Source organism: Panthera tigris, chromosome B1 (assembly GCF_018350195.1).
Source record: "Panthera tigris isolate Pti1 chromosome B1, P.tigris_Pti1_mat1.1, whole genome shotgun sequence".
Lineage (NCBI taxonomy): Eukaryota > Metazoa > Chordata > Mammalia > Carnivora > Felidae > Panthera > Panthera tigris.
Genome location: NC_056663.1, coordinates 43,657,271 through 43,678,346, shown reverse-complemented (window position 1 = coordinate 43,678,346; position 21,076 = coordinate 43,657,271). Strand labels below are relative to the sequence as shown.

At 37.2% G+C, this 21,076-nt stretch overlaps 1 protein-coding gene across 2 annotated transcripts in view; it reads left to right on the top strand.

The window, feature by feature from the left end:
• Window positions 1–21,076, top strand: part of ADAM9 (ADAM metallopeptidase domain 9) — a 149,984-nt gene that overhangs the window by 68,376 nt on the left and 60,532 nt on the right. For both annotated transcript variants that reach the window (XM_042983416.1, XM_042983417.1), the window contains exons 12-14: window positions 4,961–5,132; window positions 12,963–13,055; window positions 14,029–14,224. In XM_042983416.1, coding sequence (XP_042839350.1) covers window positions 4,961–5,132; window positions 12,963–13,055; window positions 14,029–14,224 — 461 coding nt within the window. The remainder of the gene's footprint in view (window positions 1–4,960; window positions 5,133–12,962; window positions 13,056–14,028; window positions 14,225–21,076) is intronic.

Genomic DNA, 21,076 nt, shown 5'->3' with positions numbered 1-21,076 from the left:
TGAGAACATTTTTGTTGAATATAGAATTCTAGATTATCAGTTATTTTCTCTTAGCATATTGGTATTATTCTGTTTTCTTTTGGCCTCCATGTTGCTGTTGATGTCAGCTATTACTAAATGTAATTTTATTGAAGTAGATTTATCTACTTACTTTTGGCTATTTTCATAATTTTCTCTCTTTTTTTTTAAGGTTCACTAACATTGAAGTTGTGGAAAGAGAAAAAAATAGCATGCGCGCACATTGACACACACACATATGTATTCATGTCTTGCTTAGGATTTTTTTTTTGAGTTTTAAAGTTTGAGGTTTGATATTTTTCATAAATTATGATAAATTCTTAGCCATTATGTTTTCCATAACTGCTTCTTCACATATTGCCTCTGTGCATAGTGTTCATGCGTATTTCCTTTTCTTCTTGTGTGGTTCTTGTTCACTGTGTATAAGAACTCACAACATCCTGTCTCCTAAATTTTCTTATATAGTTTTCATCATTTTGTGTTTCTTTCTGGGTAATTCCTTCTGACACCTTTCAATTCACTGAACGTATCTTTATTTGTATTTAGCCTGTTGTGAAATCTATCCATTGAATTCTTAATTTTGTTTATTATGTTTCAGTTGCCAAATTTCTGTCTGGTTCTTTTTCATACCTGCTGTATTACTATTGTGGATTTCATTTCCCTGCTAAAATTTTCAAGCTTGTCATTTTTTTCCTTGGCCGTAAGTGGGGTGTTTTGGTTATTGTTTGATAATTCTAGTATCTGGAGACTTTATTGGGTTGTATCTTTTTTTTTTTTTCTCATAGTTTCTTTTAATTTGTGTGTGTGTGTGTGTGGTTCTTGGTATTTTGTGTCTTCATGTTATATTTTGGTAATATGTTGGTCAATGTGTTTGAACAATTTTCGGTAAGAATAACTTGAGAGGAAGGGTTATGATATCAAATCTTTAAAAAAATTTTTTTTTAATGTTTATTTTTTAAAGAGACAGAGCATGAGTGGGGATTGGGGGGTGTGGTTAGAGAGAGAGGGAGACACAGAATCTGAAGCAGGCTCTGTCAGCACAGAGCCCAACATGGGGCCTGAACCCACAGACCGCAAGATCATAACCTGAGCCGAAGTCGGACGCCTAACCAACTGTGCCACCCAGGCACCCTTCAAGTCTTATTTTGAGAATAGATTTCCCAACTTCTGCTTCATATCCTGTGTAGTAAAATAAACATGAACTGAATGTTCATTATAAGTTAGGCCTTTTTTTAGATGCAAGTGATAGAGATATTCAAATTTTTTTTCCAGATAATTCAGTCATTTGGAGCCAGTTCTGTTTAAAAAGTGGGTAACAAACTGTGTAATATGATTTTTGTTATTGTTAAGGTATTTTGAGGTGGGGCTGGTAGGATTTTTCTCACATACTGCTCTTAGATTCCTAGAAGTATGACGTACTCCTCCTGAGAGATACTTTTCTAGAGAAATGGCTTTCTTAACTATGCCCCTCAATGCCACCTATTTCAGAAAGCCTCCACAATCAGGGTACTCTTTTAAAAAAATCTAATTAAGTGACATCATTTAGAGCCCTCTTTTAGGACTTCTGTTCTTTTGTTGTGAGGATTAGGATGATGATGGTGGAACTGTGTTCTGATTACTTAAAGGTCACTCATAGAAAGAATGTTCTAAATGTTTCTTTTTGGGGTGTGTGTGTCATATTCTAGTAGACTATTTCCATCCTTGTCAGTCACATCCATCTCCTTTTGATGCAGTTTTGGAAAACTTGCTTAGATGTGAAAAAAGAGATGAGGAGATTGATACCCTCGCACCCAGAGGTGATATGTAGAGAATATGAATACTTTAGTTGCTATTCAAGCCAAGTATCAGGAGAAAGATCATCCTTATTACTGTAGGTGCCATCCAGGGATGACTAGGAGAAAAATATCTTCCTTATAGCCCCTAGAGCGTTACTGACAAGCAATATGGGGATGTTTGTTACTATCTCCATCAGGTAAAATACATGAGAAATGCTTATGATTTTGTTAATCCTTTTCAGTACTCTAGTCAGCTTCATTGTGGGGAAAAAGATTTTTTTTTTAATAGATTGTTTTAGGATCAAACATTTTAAACATTGTATTTGTGAGAAACTGTGTCCAAACCACTAAGTAAGAGGCATATTTAAAAAATAACCTGTTTCAAAGTGGTAGCCTTTATGTAGATTAGAATTAGGGACTCAAATGTAGAAATATACACGTGTAGAAATATACACGTGTCTGCAAAATTTTTGTGGCTATTGGCTGATTAATGTATTCTTACAGAAAACGTTGTATGTATACTATGTGGCCGGTGAGGTACTTACCATATAAAGATCAACAATAGGAAATAAAAAGCGGTCACAAATCTGTTTTTTTTTAAGTTTTTATTTATTTTTGAGAGAGAGAGAGACAGAGGGAGTGCACAAGTGAGGGAGGGGCATAGAGAGAGAGGGACAGAGGATCTGATGCCAGCTCTGTGCACACAACAGAGCCCGACGTGGGGCTCAAACTCATGAACTGTGAGATCACGACTTGAGCCAAAGGCAGATGCTTAACCAACTGAGCCACCCAGGCGCCCCTACAAATCTGTTTAAATTGAAGTCTCCTATGGGAACAAAAATAAGTAAATGGAAGTTTTCTTTGTTTATCAGATAATTACTAGATACTGCTACTCTTGACATTTTCACCTGATGACTGTTAGACCCAAACTCCTATTGTCCTTCCCCAAACCTGCTCTTCTTTGTATCACTTAAGGGCGACTCCTTCCTTGTCATAGGTGAGGACACAAAGTTGGAGTCATCCTTGAATTCTCTCTTTGTATTCACATTCCTCATCTTACAGGCTGTTTGTTCCTTTAAAACGTGTAAATAATGCAAACACTTCTTACTGCTTCCATTGCTGTCATGCTGATTCATTATCATCTGTTGGGTGATTTTCTGCAAGAGCCTCTCGTTCTTCTTGCTTAGCATAGCAGCCATGGTGATCCTATTAAGACACAAGTCAAATCATGTTACTCCTGCTCACTACTTTCCATTGTATCATCCCCCTAAATTCCTCATTTCACTCATAGTAAAAGGTTAAGAGTCTTACAGTGGCTTATTCTCACCTGTGCTGATTGCTTCTCTCATTACTCATGCCCTCATGGACTCACTCCACTCCAGCCCCACTGGCTTCCTTACTGCTTCCTGCCGCCAGGGCTTTTGCGTTTGCTATTCCCTCCTGGTGTGAGGTTCTTTTCCCAGATAACCAGTTCTGATTTTGTTCTCACGGTGTTTGAAACGCCTGTCCTTTCTTTTAAAAACGACTGTTCCCCCCCCCCCCCCCGCCCCCAGCCCCTTCCCTCCACCCTGGGGCCTGGGTCACCCCCTTCATCTTCTCACTTTTTCTCCCCCATGGCACTTCTCACTTTGTGTATACTATCCAGTTTACTTATTATGTGTATGGTTTGTCTCACTCACTAGAAGTCACCCTTATAACGGTGAGGATTTTTGTCTGCGCTGTTCAGTTTCATCCCTTGCACAAGAGAAGAGTGCCTTGTACATAATAAGGTTCAGCAAATACTTGTTAAATGAGCGATATTATACAAAAGGACTCCTCCTCATAATATCCTTAATCAGAGAGTAGTGAGAAAAACAATACAGAAAACAAGCTTTTTTGTTATTGTCAATAGCCTTGTGGCTGATGTTTTCTTTCTATGTGAGTCAAAATATTGCCTTTGCTAATTTTTTTGTTATAGACAGTTGACCATTTATGTTCTTTCTCCTTTCTTTGTCTGCTGGTCAGTTTGTTAACCCCACATTCAAAGACTTTTTTTGTCAAATAGTAGTTAATGGTACTGAAATGTCTAGGCAGACTGCTTTCTATTCTCAAGAGCCAAGAGCCAAGAGCCAGGACTCTTTACTTCTCTGGAAACTGGGCCAGTTAGCAAAAAAGAGTATAACATGTATATCTAAAACACAAAGTCTCGCAGAAGGGATCTGTGTCTTAGATTCCTTGGATGTACAAAAGACCCAGCACAGACAGGGTTTCCTCCTCAATAACTATAATGCAACACAGTTTTCATTTCTACTGCTACTTTTGGCACGACTGCTCAAACTCATGAAAGAGATTCTTTCAGGGCACCAAATGCCCCTGATAAAATTTTAATGGGACTTGGATTTCTCAAAGATCCTTGGTGTATGTATGGGTGTGTTTCTCCATAATCTTCAAGAATGAAAATAGGCAGTAGGAGTATCTGAATATATTTTAGAGTTATTGAGTAAACCAGTAACTAAAAAACCCAACAATTTATAGAATCCATGAAAATTGCATACAATTGTATAAATATCACATGGGTAGCTCAAGGTGGACCGTTTGTAGAAGCCCATGTAGCCTTCAGAGTATTAACCAGGGTTCTCAGGAGTTATCATAAGGTATTTAAATCTCAAACTGTAGCGGAAATTCTGCACTATTCTGCTGCTCGATGGCTATCATGCACCCTCGCTCAAATGCCCATTCCCATTATTTTCACTTAGCTCCCTATAAGTTAGAGTGAGGAGAACAAAATAATGCTATTCTGTAGAGTGAAAAAAGATTGGGGAAATATATAGCTAGTTTCAAATATTTGAGGAACTTTTACTATGGAAGGTAAATAAAACTGAATTTTAGACAGGACTAGATAATTTCTCAGGTCTCTTATGATTTTATATATTAATGTAAATGATATGTTTGGAAGGTATTTTCATGGAGGTCTAATATATTATCACCAAAATACTGAATTATTATGTAGTAACTGAAATAATGTACTATATTTATTAGAAATAGGTATATAAATTCTCATTTCTATTTTTGGTAGCTCATTTTCTGCCATTTAAAATACTCACTTCTTGTTGGTTGAGGACATGATTTAAAATTTCAAAATGAATAATCACCATGACGTAAGATCTTTTTCTTAATGTTTATTGTAGAGGTTCCAGAAACTTTAGCAGTTGCAGTGCAGAGGACTTTGAGAAGTTAACTTTAAATAAAGGAGGAAACTGCCTTCTTAATATTCCAAAGCCTGATGAAGCCTATAGTGCTCCCTTCTGTGGTAATAAATTGGTGGATCCCGGGGAAGAGTGTGACTGTGGTACTCCAAAGGTCAGTTTAATTTTCGATTTTTGCTTTGTGAAATTACCTTAGGATTTGGAAAAAGATGGAACAGCTTGCTTTGGGCAATGGACATAGGAGTTAGTGAAATTTAGTGGCCAGTGAAGATTCATTTTGCTTGTGGGGATATATTCCTGGGATTGGTCATCTCTTCCTTCCCAGAGCATAACTAATGGTATCATCTGTTTTGGTGTCAAGTAAAGCACCGTGTTTATTCTTGTATTTTTTGCTCGCTTCTACCATATCTGTTATGGTTATTAGGTCATTTATTTACTTTGAAGAGCTAATCAGTTTTTCACTTGGCTCTTTATTTGTCAGCTTTTAGTATTCTGGCACTGCCATTGCAGAAATGTTTATTCAGTTGGATTCATTTTAATACTAAATTGAAGCCAATCCATATTCCATAGTCCTTCAGTAACAAAATCCTTGCTATTTAAATTAGCATTCCCCCTTTTTAACCTTCGGTGTTGTGCCTACCGGTCTCTAGCTCTATCAGACCTGTTATCCACACTTAGTGCCATAAGCCCATGCCTGTCTTTATCATTTATTGTTCTGTATCTTAGCCATTCTCCTCTCAAAGTGGCCTGTGTAAGTCGTTTCCTCCTAGGCCTTGCATTAAATTTTGAAGAAATTTGTTAATGGTGTGCAAGCTGGTAACTAGGTGTGTAATATGGTGAATATTTTTCATCCTTTCCACTTCTTCTTCTTCTTTTATATCTGACCATATCTGGCTTTTGCCAGATGACTTCATGCTCTGGAAAGACACCGCGTATTTTATGAAGATCTTGGGACAGGCCTTCATTGCACTATTGCTGAATGTCAGGGACTTCTACTAAGTGTTTTACATGGTAAAATCCTCACGATAACCCTAAGAGATTGGTATTTTTCATACTCTCATTTCAAATGAGGAAAATAAGGCCAAAAAGATTATGTTTAATTTCTAAATTAACGTTATACTGTTGGGCTGACCAAGCTCTTCCCCTTTCCAGCCATTCTCAGATCTTTGTTCTTAAAGTGTTATAGATCTTTTGCTTTCTCCCAACTGTCCACTTCACTACCAAACTTACTGAAATGGTCTATATTTGCTTCTTAAGCTTTCACACTACAGAATTACTCTTTTTTTTTTTAATTTTTTTTTTTTTTAAACATTTATTTATCCCTGAGACAAAGAGAGACAGAGCATGAACGGGGGAGGGGCAGAGAGAGAGGGAGACACAGAATCGGAAGCAGGCTTCAGGCTCTGAGCCATCAGCCCAGAGCCTGACACGGGGCTCGAACTCACGGACCGTGAGATTGTGACCTGAGCTGAAGTCGGACGCTCAACCGACTGAGCCACCCAGGCGCCCCTAGAATTACTCTTTAAAAAGGAACATCACCTCCCTCTCAAATATCAACAGATTTTTTTCGTGGTACAATAGTTGCAAATATTAAGTTCAAGCAAAATTCTCCTTTCAGACCTTTATTTCCTCCATAATTAAAAAAAAAATGTTTATTTATTTATTTTTGAGAGAGAGAGAGAGAGAGAGAGAGAGAGAGAGAGAGACAGAGAGGGCCAGCAAATGAGGGGCAGAGACAGATGGAGACAGAATCCCAAGCAGGCTCCGTGCCCATCAGTGCAGAGCCTGATGAGGGGCTCAAACCCACAAAGCATGAGATCATGACCTGAGCTGAAATCAAGATAACTGACTGAGCCACCCAGACTCCCCTTCCCCATAAATTTTTAAACTTCCTTCTGCATTGGTAATCATTCTTCAAAGTTCAGTGTATTTCTTTTTAGACTTTATACATTTATACAAGTATATATATAATGTATATTTGTAAATAGTTGGGCCTATTTTAGGATTTTATTTTTCTTCAGAAATGAAATCAGACAATATGTTGTATGCAGATTTTTTCCCCATTACTGTATCTTAGAGATTTTTCCATGTCATTACCTCATGTAGGCATAATCTTTTAATCTACCCTTTAATCTACTGTAATTAGTATTCCTATAAAGAATGTTCTGTGATTTCTTGAACCATAATGGACCATTAATGGACATTTACTTATTGTAATTAATATTTTCCTGTTGCAAACAGTACATCCTTATACACATCCCATGTGCATATATACAAGTATTTCTGTAAGATAATTACATAAAGGTAGAATTACTGAATTGAAGAGTTATGTGCTTTAAAATTTTATTAGTGGTTATGAAATTTCCTACAAAAAGACTGTGTCAATTTGTACTTATACCAATGGTGTATCATGACATTCAGTGCCCTGTATAGTCTTGCCAGCAAAGAATGATAAATTTTTTCTTAATTTTGATGGGTGAAAAGTAAGAAGATATTGTTTCAGTTTTTAACCTTTTCATATGTTTGGAGACTATATACATATTTTTTTTCTCCCTAAGAATTAACATTTTACATCCCTTGTCAATTTTTCTGTTGGGTTAGTCATTCTTTGAAATTGATTTTTAGGAACTCATGTATTGTGGGCAGTCTTTTGTTTGGTATATGTTTTAATATTTCTCCTCTATAGCTTACCATTTAGCTTTTAAAAAATTATTCAACTTTATCTTTTAGGTCAGTTTTAGGGTCACAGAAAAATGGAATGGAAAGTACTGAGAGTCCCCGTATACCACTACACACACAGCCCTTCCCTATCCTGCAGCCCAGGTACAGTTGTTAAAGTTGAGGACTGCACGGACACATCACTATCACCCAAAGTTTACATTAGGGTTTACTCTTTTTTTCCCCCCAGTCTGTACTTTTTAGTTATAATTTTTAGTTCATTTCTATTTTGTGTTTTATTAATTCTTTTCTAGTTTACAATTTTTCTTTTGATTTCCTTTTCTGTTCATTATTTTTTAAGTTTTTATTTAAATTGCAGTTAGTTAATATTAGTTTAGTTAATTTTAATTAAACTAGTTTAAATTTTAAACTAGTTAGTTTAGTTAATATTAGTTTCAGGTGTAAAATGTAGAGATTCATCACTTTCATACAACACTCTGTGCTCCTCACGGGTGCCCTCAATAATGCCCATCACCTTTATCATCCACCCCCCACCCACCTCCCCTCTGGTAACCATCAGTTTGTTCTCTATAGTGAAGAGTCTGTTTCTTGGTTTGACTTAGGTTCACTCTTGATATTTAGCTTTTCATATGGTGTATTTTATTAGGTTGAAATTTGAAATTTAAATGAAGGAAGATTTATCAATTTTTTTCCTTAAGATTTTCTGAAGTTTGTATTTTGACTAGGCTTGTAGTACTCCTATCTCAAGATTATCAGCATAACCCCTCCATAATTTCTTTTAGTATTTTTTAATAGAAAATTTTTCTTTTAGCTTTTTAATTGGAGGGGTCATGTGGAATAAGCTAGGGTATTAACTTTTATCCACTTGTGATCAGTTATTACATAATCATTTAAAATTATACTTTTATCATAAACAAAATTCCTTGCTATTTCTTCATTCTTTAATCTTTTATGAAGCCATCTGTTTTACACAGTGTTTTTGAAACAATTTAACAGCTTTATTGAAGTGTAATTGAATACAATGTTAAAAAACAAACTTGGTCTTAGATAATGAAAGGCTTTATTCAGAATAAAGACTATTGTAACAAGGACAGTGCCCTGATCTGAAAAATCTGGAAGCATCTCAAAATCAAATAAGAAAAGGCTTTTCTTTTAAAGGGTCAAGGTGGGGGAAGTAGAGATAAACAGAATCTTTTAAGAGGAAGTTAGATAAGCAAGGGGAAATGACCAGTCTGATAGTGTTCTTTGTGGTCAGCTGATTTCCAGGAGAAGCTGATAAGGTGGGGGTGCTCCACTTTTTCTGTAGGGACAAGCAGAGCTCAGAGGCCTATAGGAAAGAGAGAAGCCTTAGTTAAGTTTGGTCAAGATAGAGAAAAGAGTAAGAAATGTGCAATTGTGAACACTTGGTCAACAATAGACTGCACATGTTTAAAACATACAGGTTGGTAAGTTTTGACACATGTATACATGTATGAAACTATCACCATGATCAAGATATTAAACATGTAATTATCCCAAAAAGTTCTTTGTGACCCTTGGTAATCCTTTCTTCCCACCCCTTCTTTTCCCCTATCCTCAGGCAATCACCAATCTCCTTTCTGTCATTATACATCAGGGTGCATTTCCTAGAATTTCATAGAATGACTCTTTTTTTTGCCTAGCTCCATTCTCTCAGCATAATTATTTTGAGATTCATCCATATTGCTACTGTGTCAGTAGCTCATTCCTTATTGTTGTTTATCATTGAGTAGTATGGATATGCCACAGTTGGTTTATCTTTTCGTCTGTTCATGTACATTTGGGCTATTTCCAGCCTTTGGCTATTAACAGATAAAGCTGCTGTGAACATTCACATACAAGTCTTCATATGGACTTCTGTTTTCATTTCTCTTGGGTAAATACCTAGGAGTGGAGTGACTGAGTCATATGATAGGTGTATAACTTTTCAAGAAAATTTCAAACTGTTTTCCAAAGTGTTTGTACCATTTTACATCCACACTATCACCATGAGAGTTGTCGTTCTTTCACAACCTGGCCAACACTTCATATGGTCAATCTGTTCAGTTGTAGCCATTCTATTAAGGGTGAAGTAGTCCATCACTGAGGTTTTAATTTGCATTTCCTTAGTGACTAGTAATGTTGAACGTGTTTTCATGTGCTTATTTGCCATCTGTATATCTTTTTTGATGATTTGTCTGTTCAGCTTTCGTCCCCATTTTGAAAATTGGGTAGTTTTCTTATTTTTGAGGTTTGAGAGTACTTCATATATTCTGGATACAAGTCTTTTATCAGATATATGATTTGCAGATATTTTCTCCCAGTCTGTAGCTTATCTTTAATCACCCTAGCTGTGTTTTTTATGGGTTATGTTTTTTTGGTGTTACATTTAAGGAATCTTTGTCTAATCTAAAGTTGCAAAAGTTTTCTCCTACAAGCCTTTTAATTTTAGGTTTTACATTTAGAACTATGATCTATTTCAACTTTATATAATTCTTTTGTATGGTACAAGATTTAAATTATATTTCATTTATTTTTAAATTTTTATTATGAAATAATTATAAACTGACAGGAAGTTGTAAAAACAGTGCAAAGAGCTCCATGTATTTTCACCCAGTTTCCCTCAGAGGTGACATCTTAAGTAGCTATTGTGCAATATAAAAATTAGGACACTGACACTGATGCATTAACTAGATTAAAGACTTTATTGAGTTTTCACCATTTTAAATTAAATTAAATTAAATTAAATTAAATTAAATTTCTTGAGAGAATCTTAAGCCCCTTAAGGAGGGGCTCGAGCTCATGACCGTGAAGATCATGATCTGAGCCAAAATCAAGAGTTGGACATTTAACTGACTGAGACACCAGGCAACCCCAGTTTTCACCATTTTTAACCACATTTGTGTATGTGTGTATTTGTGTACTTTTATGCAATTTTATCCCATTTATTGATTTCTGTAAACACCACCCCAATTAACACAGAGAACTGTTCTATCATCATAAAAAATCCTCCTTGCTGCTACCTCTTTGTATCTGTACCTACTCCCAACTCTAGCCTGATCCCTTCTTCCCCTGGCTACCTCTTATCTGTTCTCCATGTGTAGTTTTGCCATGTCAGTAATGTTAAAAAATGGAATCATAAAATATATACTTTCGAGAGTGACTTTTTTCACTAAACATAATGCCTTTGAGGTCAATCTAGATTGTTGTATGTATTAATATTTCATTCCTTTTTATTGCTGAGTATTGTTCCATTGGATGGATTTAACTGTAGAGAACTTAGAATAATGTTTCTGTTGGTCTTTCTACCAGCTGAGAGGTTCTGCCTAGAGTTTGTTTAACATGTTTAACCATGGTTAACCATTTGTTAACTGTAGTATAGCCATGCAGAATTTGTTTAATCATTCACCTTTTAAAGGGCATTTGGGTTTTTTTTTTGAACATTTTGCTGTTAAAAATAAAGCTGCTATGAATTATGTTCCACTATTTATCATCAAAGAATTAAAGAAAAATATGTTCTTTGTGAGTAAAGATCTTAGAAATTTAAATTATAACCAAATAGAAATTATAGAACTAAAAAATTATAGAACTAAAAAACCAATAATGAAAGTTTCACTGGCTAGAGTTAAAAGCAGGCTAATATGGCAGAAGAGAGTCAATGAACATGAAGCTGACCCCCCCCCAAAAAAAAAAAAAATCCAAACTAAAGAACAAATAGAAAGATTAAAGAAAAATGAGCAGAGTATCAGGGACACTAGGAGATATCAAATAATCTAATGTAACTATTAGTGAAATTTCAGGACACTGAGAATGAGATAAAAAATAAAAGAAATAATGGCTGAAAAATCCCCTAATTTAGGGAAAAATATTGACTTACAATTCCAAAGTGAACCCAAGTCAGAATCATTGCAAAGAAAATTCACTTAGGTATATTGTAATCAAAGTGCTGAGATAAACAGAAAGTAATGAAAGAAGCCAATAGGAAACAGGGGACAAAGATATGAATGATAGATGATTTTTTTCCCCTGAAGCAATAAGGGCCAGAGATAATAGAACAGTATATTTACTATTCTAAATGGAAGAAACTGACAACCTAGAGTTCCATACATAGGACACATATTCTTCAAAAATTAAAGAAAGCTTGTTTCCTCGGCTCCCCCTTCTTCTCCTCCTTCTTTCCTCTGTATTGTTATTTCCCCATCCTTCTCTCTCAAACAATTCAGACCTGAACACATTAGCTGAAACATAGAAGAGATGTCTCTGTGGGTGGGAGGTTGTGGGGCATGGGTGGTGGTGCAATGGGGAGCCATGGTGGCTCAAAGTAGGGTGAGACAAGGCAGGCAAGATAAAAAGAATGTCTACATGAGGTGAAGACCTACTCAATAGACAAGTTAGTTCCTGAGTATGAAGAGAAATGCATTCACGGATGCTTAATTTTCGGTGATGATTATGCAGACTGTTAGGACTAAATGTTTGTAACCTCCTCCCCCAAATTCATATGTTGAAGCCCTACCCACCAGGGTAGCTGTGTCTGGAGATGGGGCTTTAGGTAAGTAATTAAAGTTAAATGAGATCAAAAGGAGGGGGTCCTGATCTGACAGGGTTAGTGCTTTTTTTTTTTTTTTTTAATGTTTATTTATTTTTGAGAGAGAGAGAGTAAGCCAGCGAGCAGGGGAGGGGCAGAGAGAGGGGAACAGAAGATCCGAAGTGGGCTCTGCGTTGACAGCAGGAAGCCTGGTGCTGGGCTTGAACTCATGAATTGTAAGATGATGACCTGAGTTGAAACCAAGAGATGGGTACTCAACCGAGCCACCCAGGCACCCTGAGTTAGTGTTTTTATAAAGAGACATCTGAGAGCTTGCTTGCGCGCTCTCTCGCTCTCTTTCTCTCGGAACATACACACTGAAGAGAGGCCATGTTAGAGAAGGCAGCTCTCTGCAAGCTAGGAAGAATTTCCTCACCAGAAACCGAATTGGCAGGAACTTTGTGTTTGGACATCTAGCCTGCAGAACTGTGAGATATTAAGTTTCTGTTGTTGAAGCCACCAGTCTGTGGTATCTTGTTCTCCCAGTCCCAGAAGACACAGACACATACTCTGTATGATTTCATTCCTTTGAAATATGTTGAGCTTTAAATAGTTGTAGCCAAAGAGTTATGAAAACTTCAGAAGGATAGTAAGTGATTTTCCAGAGAATCATGGCTGTAGCTTGGTTAGAAAGAAGATTTTAGACTTTAAGATAAGACCTTTGTTAATGAATATTGATGACAGTAAGTCCTTTCTTTATTGATAGTCATTTACTCTTCACAGGAGTGTGAATCGGACCCTTGTTGTGAAGGAAGTACTTGTAAACTTAAATCATTTGCTGAATGTGCATATGGTGACTGTTGTAAAGACTGTTGGGTAAGGAGTTCCTCTCTATTTGGAAAAAAAAGTAGAAAAAAGCAAAACATGCATATGTAAACATTTTTTTTTTCTGATCTGTAAGAGCACTACTTTTATTACATGATTCTATGAAAAATTTTATGCCACTTGTTTGCAGTTTTGAATTACATTCTTTTTATAACAAGCGGTCTCACGAGACTTTTTTCTAAGTAGAAACTTTTTTCTGATTTTAAGAGTAACCTATGTTTTTTATAAATAATTCACAAATGCCAAATATAGAAAGTACAGAGTAAAAGGCAGTATCATTTTACCTTCCTCAGGTAGCCATCGTTGATAATTTGTTAACTTAAGTACTTTTTCCTATACAAAAGTGAATGCATGTGTATATGTGTGAGTGTATGTGTGTGAACACAGATACATTTATTTTTACTACCTGCTTTTTTCAGTAGCATACCGTAGATTTTATCTATTCATATAATTAGTTCTACATGGTTGTATAGTTAGTACTGTTTTATGAGGCGATTACATAATTTCTTTATTTAGTCAACTAATGGACGTTTAGGTTGCTTCTAATTTTTGTCTATAAGTGGAATTGCTGGGACAGAGTATGTATGTTAAAAATTGTGACACACATTTTATATACCTTCCACAAATATATTGGTCTGTACTTCTACCAACAATGTAATCAAATATGTGCTGTGACATCATTGGTGAGTCCAATACTGGTTAGTCTGATAGGTGTAAAGTGCTTTTAAAGTTTTATTTAATTTGTATTTCTTTTGGCTATCGGTAAAGTTACATTTTTTCATTTTCCGTATTTCATGACTTTTATGGGTTGCCTGTTACTGGCCTTTGTTCGTACTTCTATTGGGTTATCTAATCTTTTGTTGTTGCTAGATGTTTTATAGACATAAATACTGTGGCTTCAAATTTGATCACTTTGTGGGGATTGTCTTGATATTCCTGTTTAATTTGAATCTTATTACCCTAGTTCCTTCCAGGAGGTACTTTATGCCGAGGAAAAACTAATGAATGTGATGTTCCAGAATATTGCAATGGTTCATCTCAGTTCTGTCAGCCAGACGTTTTTATTCAGAATGGCTATGCTTGCCAGAGTAACAAAGCCTATTGCTACAATGGCGTGTGCCAGTATTACGATGCTCAGTGCCAAGTCATCTTTGGCTCAAGTAAGACATTTTAATTATAATCGATGGCCTTTATTTTATTCATTTATTTGCGTCCGTTTTTAAAAATGGAAAGAAAACATTATTGATAAAAGTGAAGTTCTCTTGTTTTCTCTCCCCTGTCCTATCTCCCTCCTTCCCTCTCCATAAGTAGTGCTGATCATGAATTTGATATGTAGAAATTCAGTTGGTGATTTTTGCTTTTACTCCCTCTCCTTTTTATCACCTTTCTATTCTATGTATATAAACAAAATAAGTAAATATACATTTACTTAGTATCATGTTCTAGTTTTAATAATTTCATGTAAATAATAAGGGGATGTACATATGGGTCTGCTACTTTCATTGCTCACTGAAAATGTTTTTGATATGTTTGATTACAATAGCAATATGTTGATGCATTTAGATTTTAGTGCATTAGAGTACTCCATTATATAAGTGGAATCCATTCCCTCACTGATAGATATTTCAGATGTTTAAAAGTTTTTCCTGTTTTCTCTATTTAAAATTGTCATTTTTGTCAAAGTTACACGTACACATAGATTAAAGAGCCAATTTTTTTATGAGGTTTTATGAAAAAGCGTGCTCCCACATAAAATCCCCATCCCTTGGGGCAACCACTTTTCACCTTTTCTAGCTGATTATTTTGTTACTTGTTCCAGGTCTTTAGATAATCTCTTGGTAATGCTACTTTTTAATTTTTACATTCTAGGCATTAACTACTAATTTCTCACTACCGAAGATGAGAATTTAGAATTCTTTCAACCCTTGTCAACTCCCATCATATTCATGGTCTTTTTGCATTCTCCATCCTTTTAATATGGATTAAGTATGATTTTAGTTAAAGCATCGAGGACTCTTGTGATACTGTGATTTATAATTAGAAAACTATACTTGATCTTCATTCCTTTCCTGGCATCAAACTCCTAAAACCCTTGGAATTTCCTAAGTTTTGAGAGCTAGAAGTGTGTCTCTTGATATGTTAACAAAGTGACTTTTGGAAAGCTCAGAGGTAACTCAAGGATGGGAACTGGTTGCCCAGGGAACCAACCTCACGGTTAGAGGGTTGAAACTTTAAGTTCCCCACCTCTGTGGAGGGAGAGCGGCTAGAGGATGAGTTAATCACTAATGGCCTATGATTTAATTAATCCTACCTATGTAATGAGCCTCTATAACAACCCAAAAGGATAGGGTTCTGAGAACTTCCAGCTTGGTGAAGAGGTAGGTGTATATTCTCGGAAAGTGTTGCGCTTAGAGAGGGAATAGACGCTTCTAGTCCCTTTCCCCATACCTCGCCCTATGGATCTCTTCCATCTGGCTTTTCCTGAGTTATATCCTTTTATAATAAATCAGTAATCTAGTAAATCAAATGCCTCCCTGAGTTCTGTGAGCTGCTCTAGCAGGTTAATCAAACCTAGGAAGGGAGTTGTGGGAACCTCTGATCTATATATAATCACAAATATATTAATAACAAAAAGGAAGAAATATATATGGCCATTAAAGTCCTAGTTTCTGTAACTGATCATGTGGTCACAGCTGGTAGTTTTAACAACCTTCTTCATTATCCATTCCACATACCCTTTGTCTTCAGCAAGGACCTCAGTTGGTTGTGGCTTTTTACCTGTGGAGTGACCCAAACCTTCATTCTTGAGGGCTCTGGGCCGTTTGTAGTCCAGCCTGGATTGAGTTGCTGTAGTTTTCCGTTGACCTTAATCACAGGGCACAGTAATACTAAGAGGCACCTTCGGGGATCTCCTGTATTACACACATACTCTTCCTCCCTTCCATTGTGCAATAGCAGTTCCCCGTGGTTGTCAAGATCAGTCCCCATAGCCAGCACAGTGACTCCTTTCATTGCCTGTCCATTCAGAGGCATGAGGAGTGTAAAATGGCTAGCTGGTGGTCTTCAATTCCAGCTCTCAGCGGAATCATTGTTGTGTCTTCTGATGGAAGCACTCCTCTCTTTGGAATTAAGACTCTAAGTTAGAAGGTTGTGGGAAGAGGAAGCCAAAATTTTGCCAGAGGGTCACTAGGAGAAATAGCAGTGGCACTTTTACTTCTGCCTCATGATTCCTGGACCGGTGAATCCTGGCTCTGGTAGAAACAGCACCATATATTGGATGCTGATTCAGAACATACACAACCCTCTGGAGAACTTTGCCCCTTCCTATAAGGCATTGCCACCTAGTTGGTGCTGTAACAGAGTCTTCAAAAGGCCTTCCATTATTCTGTCAAACTAGCAACTTCTGGATGGTAGGAGATGTGGTAAGACCAGAGAATTCCATGAGCCTGTACCCCTTGCCACATTTCATTTGCTGTGAGGTGAGTTCTTTGATGAGAAGCAAATCTATGTGCTATATACCATGATGGTGGTTAAAGACAGTCTGTCAATCTGTGGATGGTAGTTTGGGCAGAAGAATTCCATCCAGGCAAAGCAGTCCTTGTCTACTTAAGTGTCTATTCCAATGAGAATAAAATTCGTATTCTTCCATGATGGAAAAGGTCCAGTGTCATAAACCTACAACCAGGAGGCTGGCTGTCATATTGAGGACTCAGAATTGGTCTCTGCTGTTGGCAGATTGGGCACCCAATAGTGGCCATAGCCCAGTTGTTTTTGATGAGTGGAAGTGCATGTTGTTTAGCTTATGTATAATCTCCATCCCTGTCACTATGGCCCCTTGCTCTTGTCCCCATTGGGAGATGACAAGGATGATGGGGAAGACAGGTTGACTGGTATCCAAAGAATAGGTCATCCTATTCATTTGACTATTAAAATTCTCCTCTGCTGAGGTCACTTTTTGGTGAGTGTTCACATGGGACACAAATATCTTCATGTGTTTTTCCCATGAGGACATATCTTTTGATAATCTTGTAGAAGGGAAAGGCAGTTAAGATCCCTGCAAACTAAATTATGATGTAGGGCTGAAGAGTTGCTATACCCTTGAGAGAGGACAGTGCCAGCTGAAAGCAAACTGCTTCTGGTCATCCTTATTGACCAGTGTGGAGAAAATAGTATCTGCCTGTTCAATAGCTGCATACCAGATGCCGGGAAATATGTGAATTTGCTCAAGCAGTAAAACCTCAGTGGCTATAGCAGCAATTACACTTACCAGCTGTTTAAGCTTATGACAGTCCACTGTTGTTCTCCAAGTTCTGTCTTCTGCACGGGCCAAATAGCTTAGCTGAATTGGAGTATCTTTATCTTTCTAGTCCTTAATGGTGGTATTGATCTCTGCAGTACCTTCTGGATTGTGGTATTACTTTTGGTTTACTGTTTTCCTAGGTAGTGGGTGTTCTAGTGGCTTCTGCTTGGCCTTTCCCACCATAATAGCCCTGATTCCACAGGTCAGGGAGCCAGTGTAGGGATTCTGCTAGCTGTTGATTATGTCTGTTCCAGTCATGCATTCTGGAACTGGGGAAATAGCCACAGAATGGGTTCAGGGATTCACTGGGCCCACTGTGAGGACAACCTGAGCTGAAACTCCATTGACCACCTGACCTCCATAGCTCCCTACTCTGACTTGTAGGCCACCATGATATTTTGGATCTCCTGGAAGCAATGTCAGTTCGGAGATAGTGTCTCGTAGTCTCTGAGAGGTCTGATTACTTTTCTGCAGTGTTCAGTTACCCTGGTAAAAGGCCTTAGGTCCTGTTGGGGATGGATGGGAGAAAGATTGACAGCAAAAATTTTTGGCAGCATATCAGGGTTCTACCTCTCCTTCATTTAAGGGGTTCTGGGTCTAAAAATATGGCTCAGGTCTGAGAATCAATTGAGGGCCCATGATTTTTTTTGATTCAGGTTTGTTCATTTGACCTCAAACTTTTCTTCTTATAGAGATGTAGTAAGAATTTGCTGGTGGGCTTCCTCTCTTTTTATTTCTAGGAACACTGTGATCAACTAACTAATGCCATAGGTCTGTACAAGTCAGACTTTTCTAATTGCTCCTTTGACTTTGCTGTTCATTATGCAAAAAGGATATCAAGTAGCTGCTATGTAGTAGTTCTGGTGAAAAAACCATGGCAAGTTTACACTGAGGCATGGCACCACGGGTAGTCAGCTTTATTATTACTTTTATTGTTGTTGGGTTAGAAACCATTCTCTCTTTTATTTATATTTTTCTTTTCAAATTTTTATTTAAATTCTAGTTACATAACATACAGTGCAGTATTGGTTTCAGGAGTAGAATTCAGTAATTCATCACTTACATATAACACCCAGTGCTCATCATAACAAGTGCCCTCCTTAATACCTATCACCCATTTAGCCCATCTCCTACCCACCTGCCTCCATCAACCCTCAGTTTGTTCTCTCTTAAGAGTCTCTTAATGGTTTGTTTCCCTCTTTCTTTTTCTTTCTTTTTTTTTTCCCTTCCCATATGCTCATCTGTTTTGTTTCTTAAATTCCACATATGAGTGAAATCATATGGTACTTGTCTTTCTCTGACTGGCTTATTTCACTTATAATGCACTCTAGCTCCATCCACATTGTTGCAGATGGCAAGATTTCATTCTTTTTGATGGCTAATATTCCAGTGTATGTATGTGTATGTATGTATGTATACATGTGTGTATGTATGTATACATGTGTATGTAACGTGTTGTATATACATATGTACGTATGTACACATATGTACACATATGTATATGTATACACACACACACACCACATCTTCTTTATCCATTCATCAGTCGATTGACATTTGGGATCTTTGCATATTTTGGCTATTGTTGATAATGCTGCTGTAAACATCAGGGTGCATGTGCCCCTTTAATCTGTATTTTTGTATTTAAAAAATTTGTATTTTTGTATTTGGATAAACACCTAGTAGTGCTTGCTGGGTTGTAGGGTGGTTCTATTTTTAACTTTTTGAGAAACCTCCATACTGTTTTCCAGAGTGGCTGTACCAGTTTGCACTCCCACCAACAATGAAAAAATGTTCCCCTTTCTTCACATCCTCACCAACACCTGTTGTTTCTTGTGTTGTTAATGAAAAAAAAATTTTTTTTAATGTTCATTTATTTTTGAGAGAGAGAGAGAGAGAGAGAGAGAGAGACAGAGCATGAGCGGGGGAGGGGCAGAGAGAGAGGGAGACACAGAATCTGAAGCAGGCTCCAGGCTCTGAGCTGTCAGCACAGAGCCCGATGCGGGACTTGAACCCACAAGTCGTGAGATCATGACCTGAGCTGAAGTCAGACGCTTAACTGACTGAGCCACCCAGGTGCCCCGTGTTACTAATTTTTAGTCAGCTTTATTTTGATTACACAATGATGCTAGCAGTATTCCTGCAGTGATAGTATATGTTGTATTGCCTCTTATGTTTCCTTCCTTAAGTTAAAGCGATTGAGGTTCCCAAGGAAATGGGTGCTTTCAGCACAACTAGACAGATTTCTTTGTTTGATAATTGGCAGTGATGTATTTATGCCAGGATCATACTGGATTCTTGTTTTCCCATCTTCTTCCATTTCTGTCCTGAGTCAGTAGGAACAGCAACAACATTGCATTCAAGTGAATGAAATAAGTGAGCACCATATGTTGATTGAGGCTTGTCTTTGAGAAAACAGAGACTTAATAATAGGAGCTGTTCTGTTTCTCTTCAGAGAGGTACTGGTAAACTATATCCATTATTTACCAGGATGTGGGACACTTAGTAGGGGATTGATACATATTTAATGAGGAAAGGAAGGAAAGCAAGGGAGGGAGAGAAAGGAAAGGAAAGGAAAAGAAAGGATAGAAAATGAATGGAGACCCAAGTTTTCTATTTTTATTTTTGTTTCTTCTCAGTTAAGATCAGTCATGAGTACTGTGCTGGATTTCTCTGAAGGTAGAGATGTTGACTTTGACCAGACTCCTGCTGTCTCTAGTGTCTGTCTGTTGTACACCTTACTTTATGGTGGGTCAGATAGGGATTGAAGAGAGACAACTAAAAATTAAATGGGACGTATTTATGCTAGATCATAGGCTAGAGTAGTAGAGATCTGTCAACTCTTGATACATTTTGTAAAAATGGCAAGTTATTGCAGTCTAAAAATATAATTGCAGATACCTTTTGATGAGGTAAATACTATTATGTAGCAAAGATATTACCTTCATAGAGGCCTGTGGAAAAGTCTAGGACTACAAACTGCAGTTGTTTTTTTCTCTCTTTTTTTAATTGTTTATTTTTGAAAGAGAGATACAGAGCGAGAGTGGAGGAGTGGCAGAGAGAGAGGGAGACACAGAATCTGCACTTGATCTTAGCCAAAAGGCCGAGGAGCGATTAGAGACACAGAATCTGAAGCAGGCTCCAGGCTCTGAGCTGTCAGCACAGCCTGACGTGGGGCTTGAACTTGTGAACCGCAAGATCATGACCTGAGCCAAAGTCAGGTGCTTAACTGACTGAGCCACCCAGGCACCATCAGTTGTTTTTCTCTTTGGAGACTATCTGGAAGTTTTAGAGCTCCTTCTGTTCCCTAGAAGGGCCCTGTTAGGGATCCTGCCATGTGCTGTTTGCCCCGTTCAGGTATTATTCTCTGTTCCCTTTTCACGTTGCTTGATCCAACTTCTTTCGCCTCGTATCCATTTTCTTTTAAATGAAACCATATAAACATTAGATGCGTAAGATAGGCCAGTGAATTCCTTTATTCAGTAGGAAGTACTGACATTTTGACTTAAAAATATTTACAAATAAAATTTATTTAGGAATGTGTAATTAGTGGGCGAATTGAACATGAAGTGATAATACATATATACAATATGAGAAAGCAAAAATGGATTGCCACTTTGTCAGCTGTCATGGCTGTTTGACAATCCTTCTTGTTAGTAGAGCATCTAAATTCAGCATTTTATATATGGTAAATTAAAAACCCAATAACAAT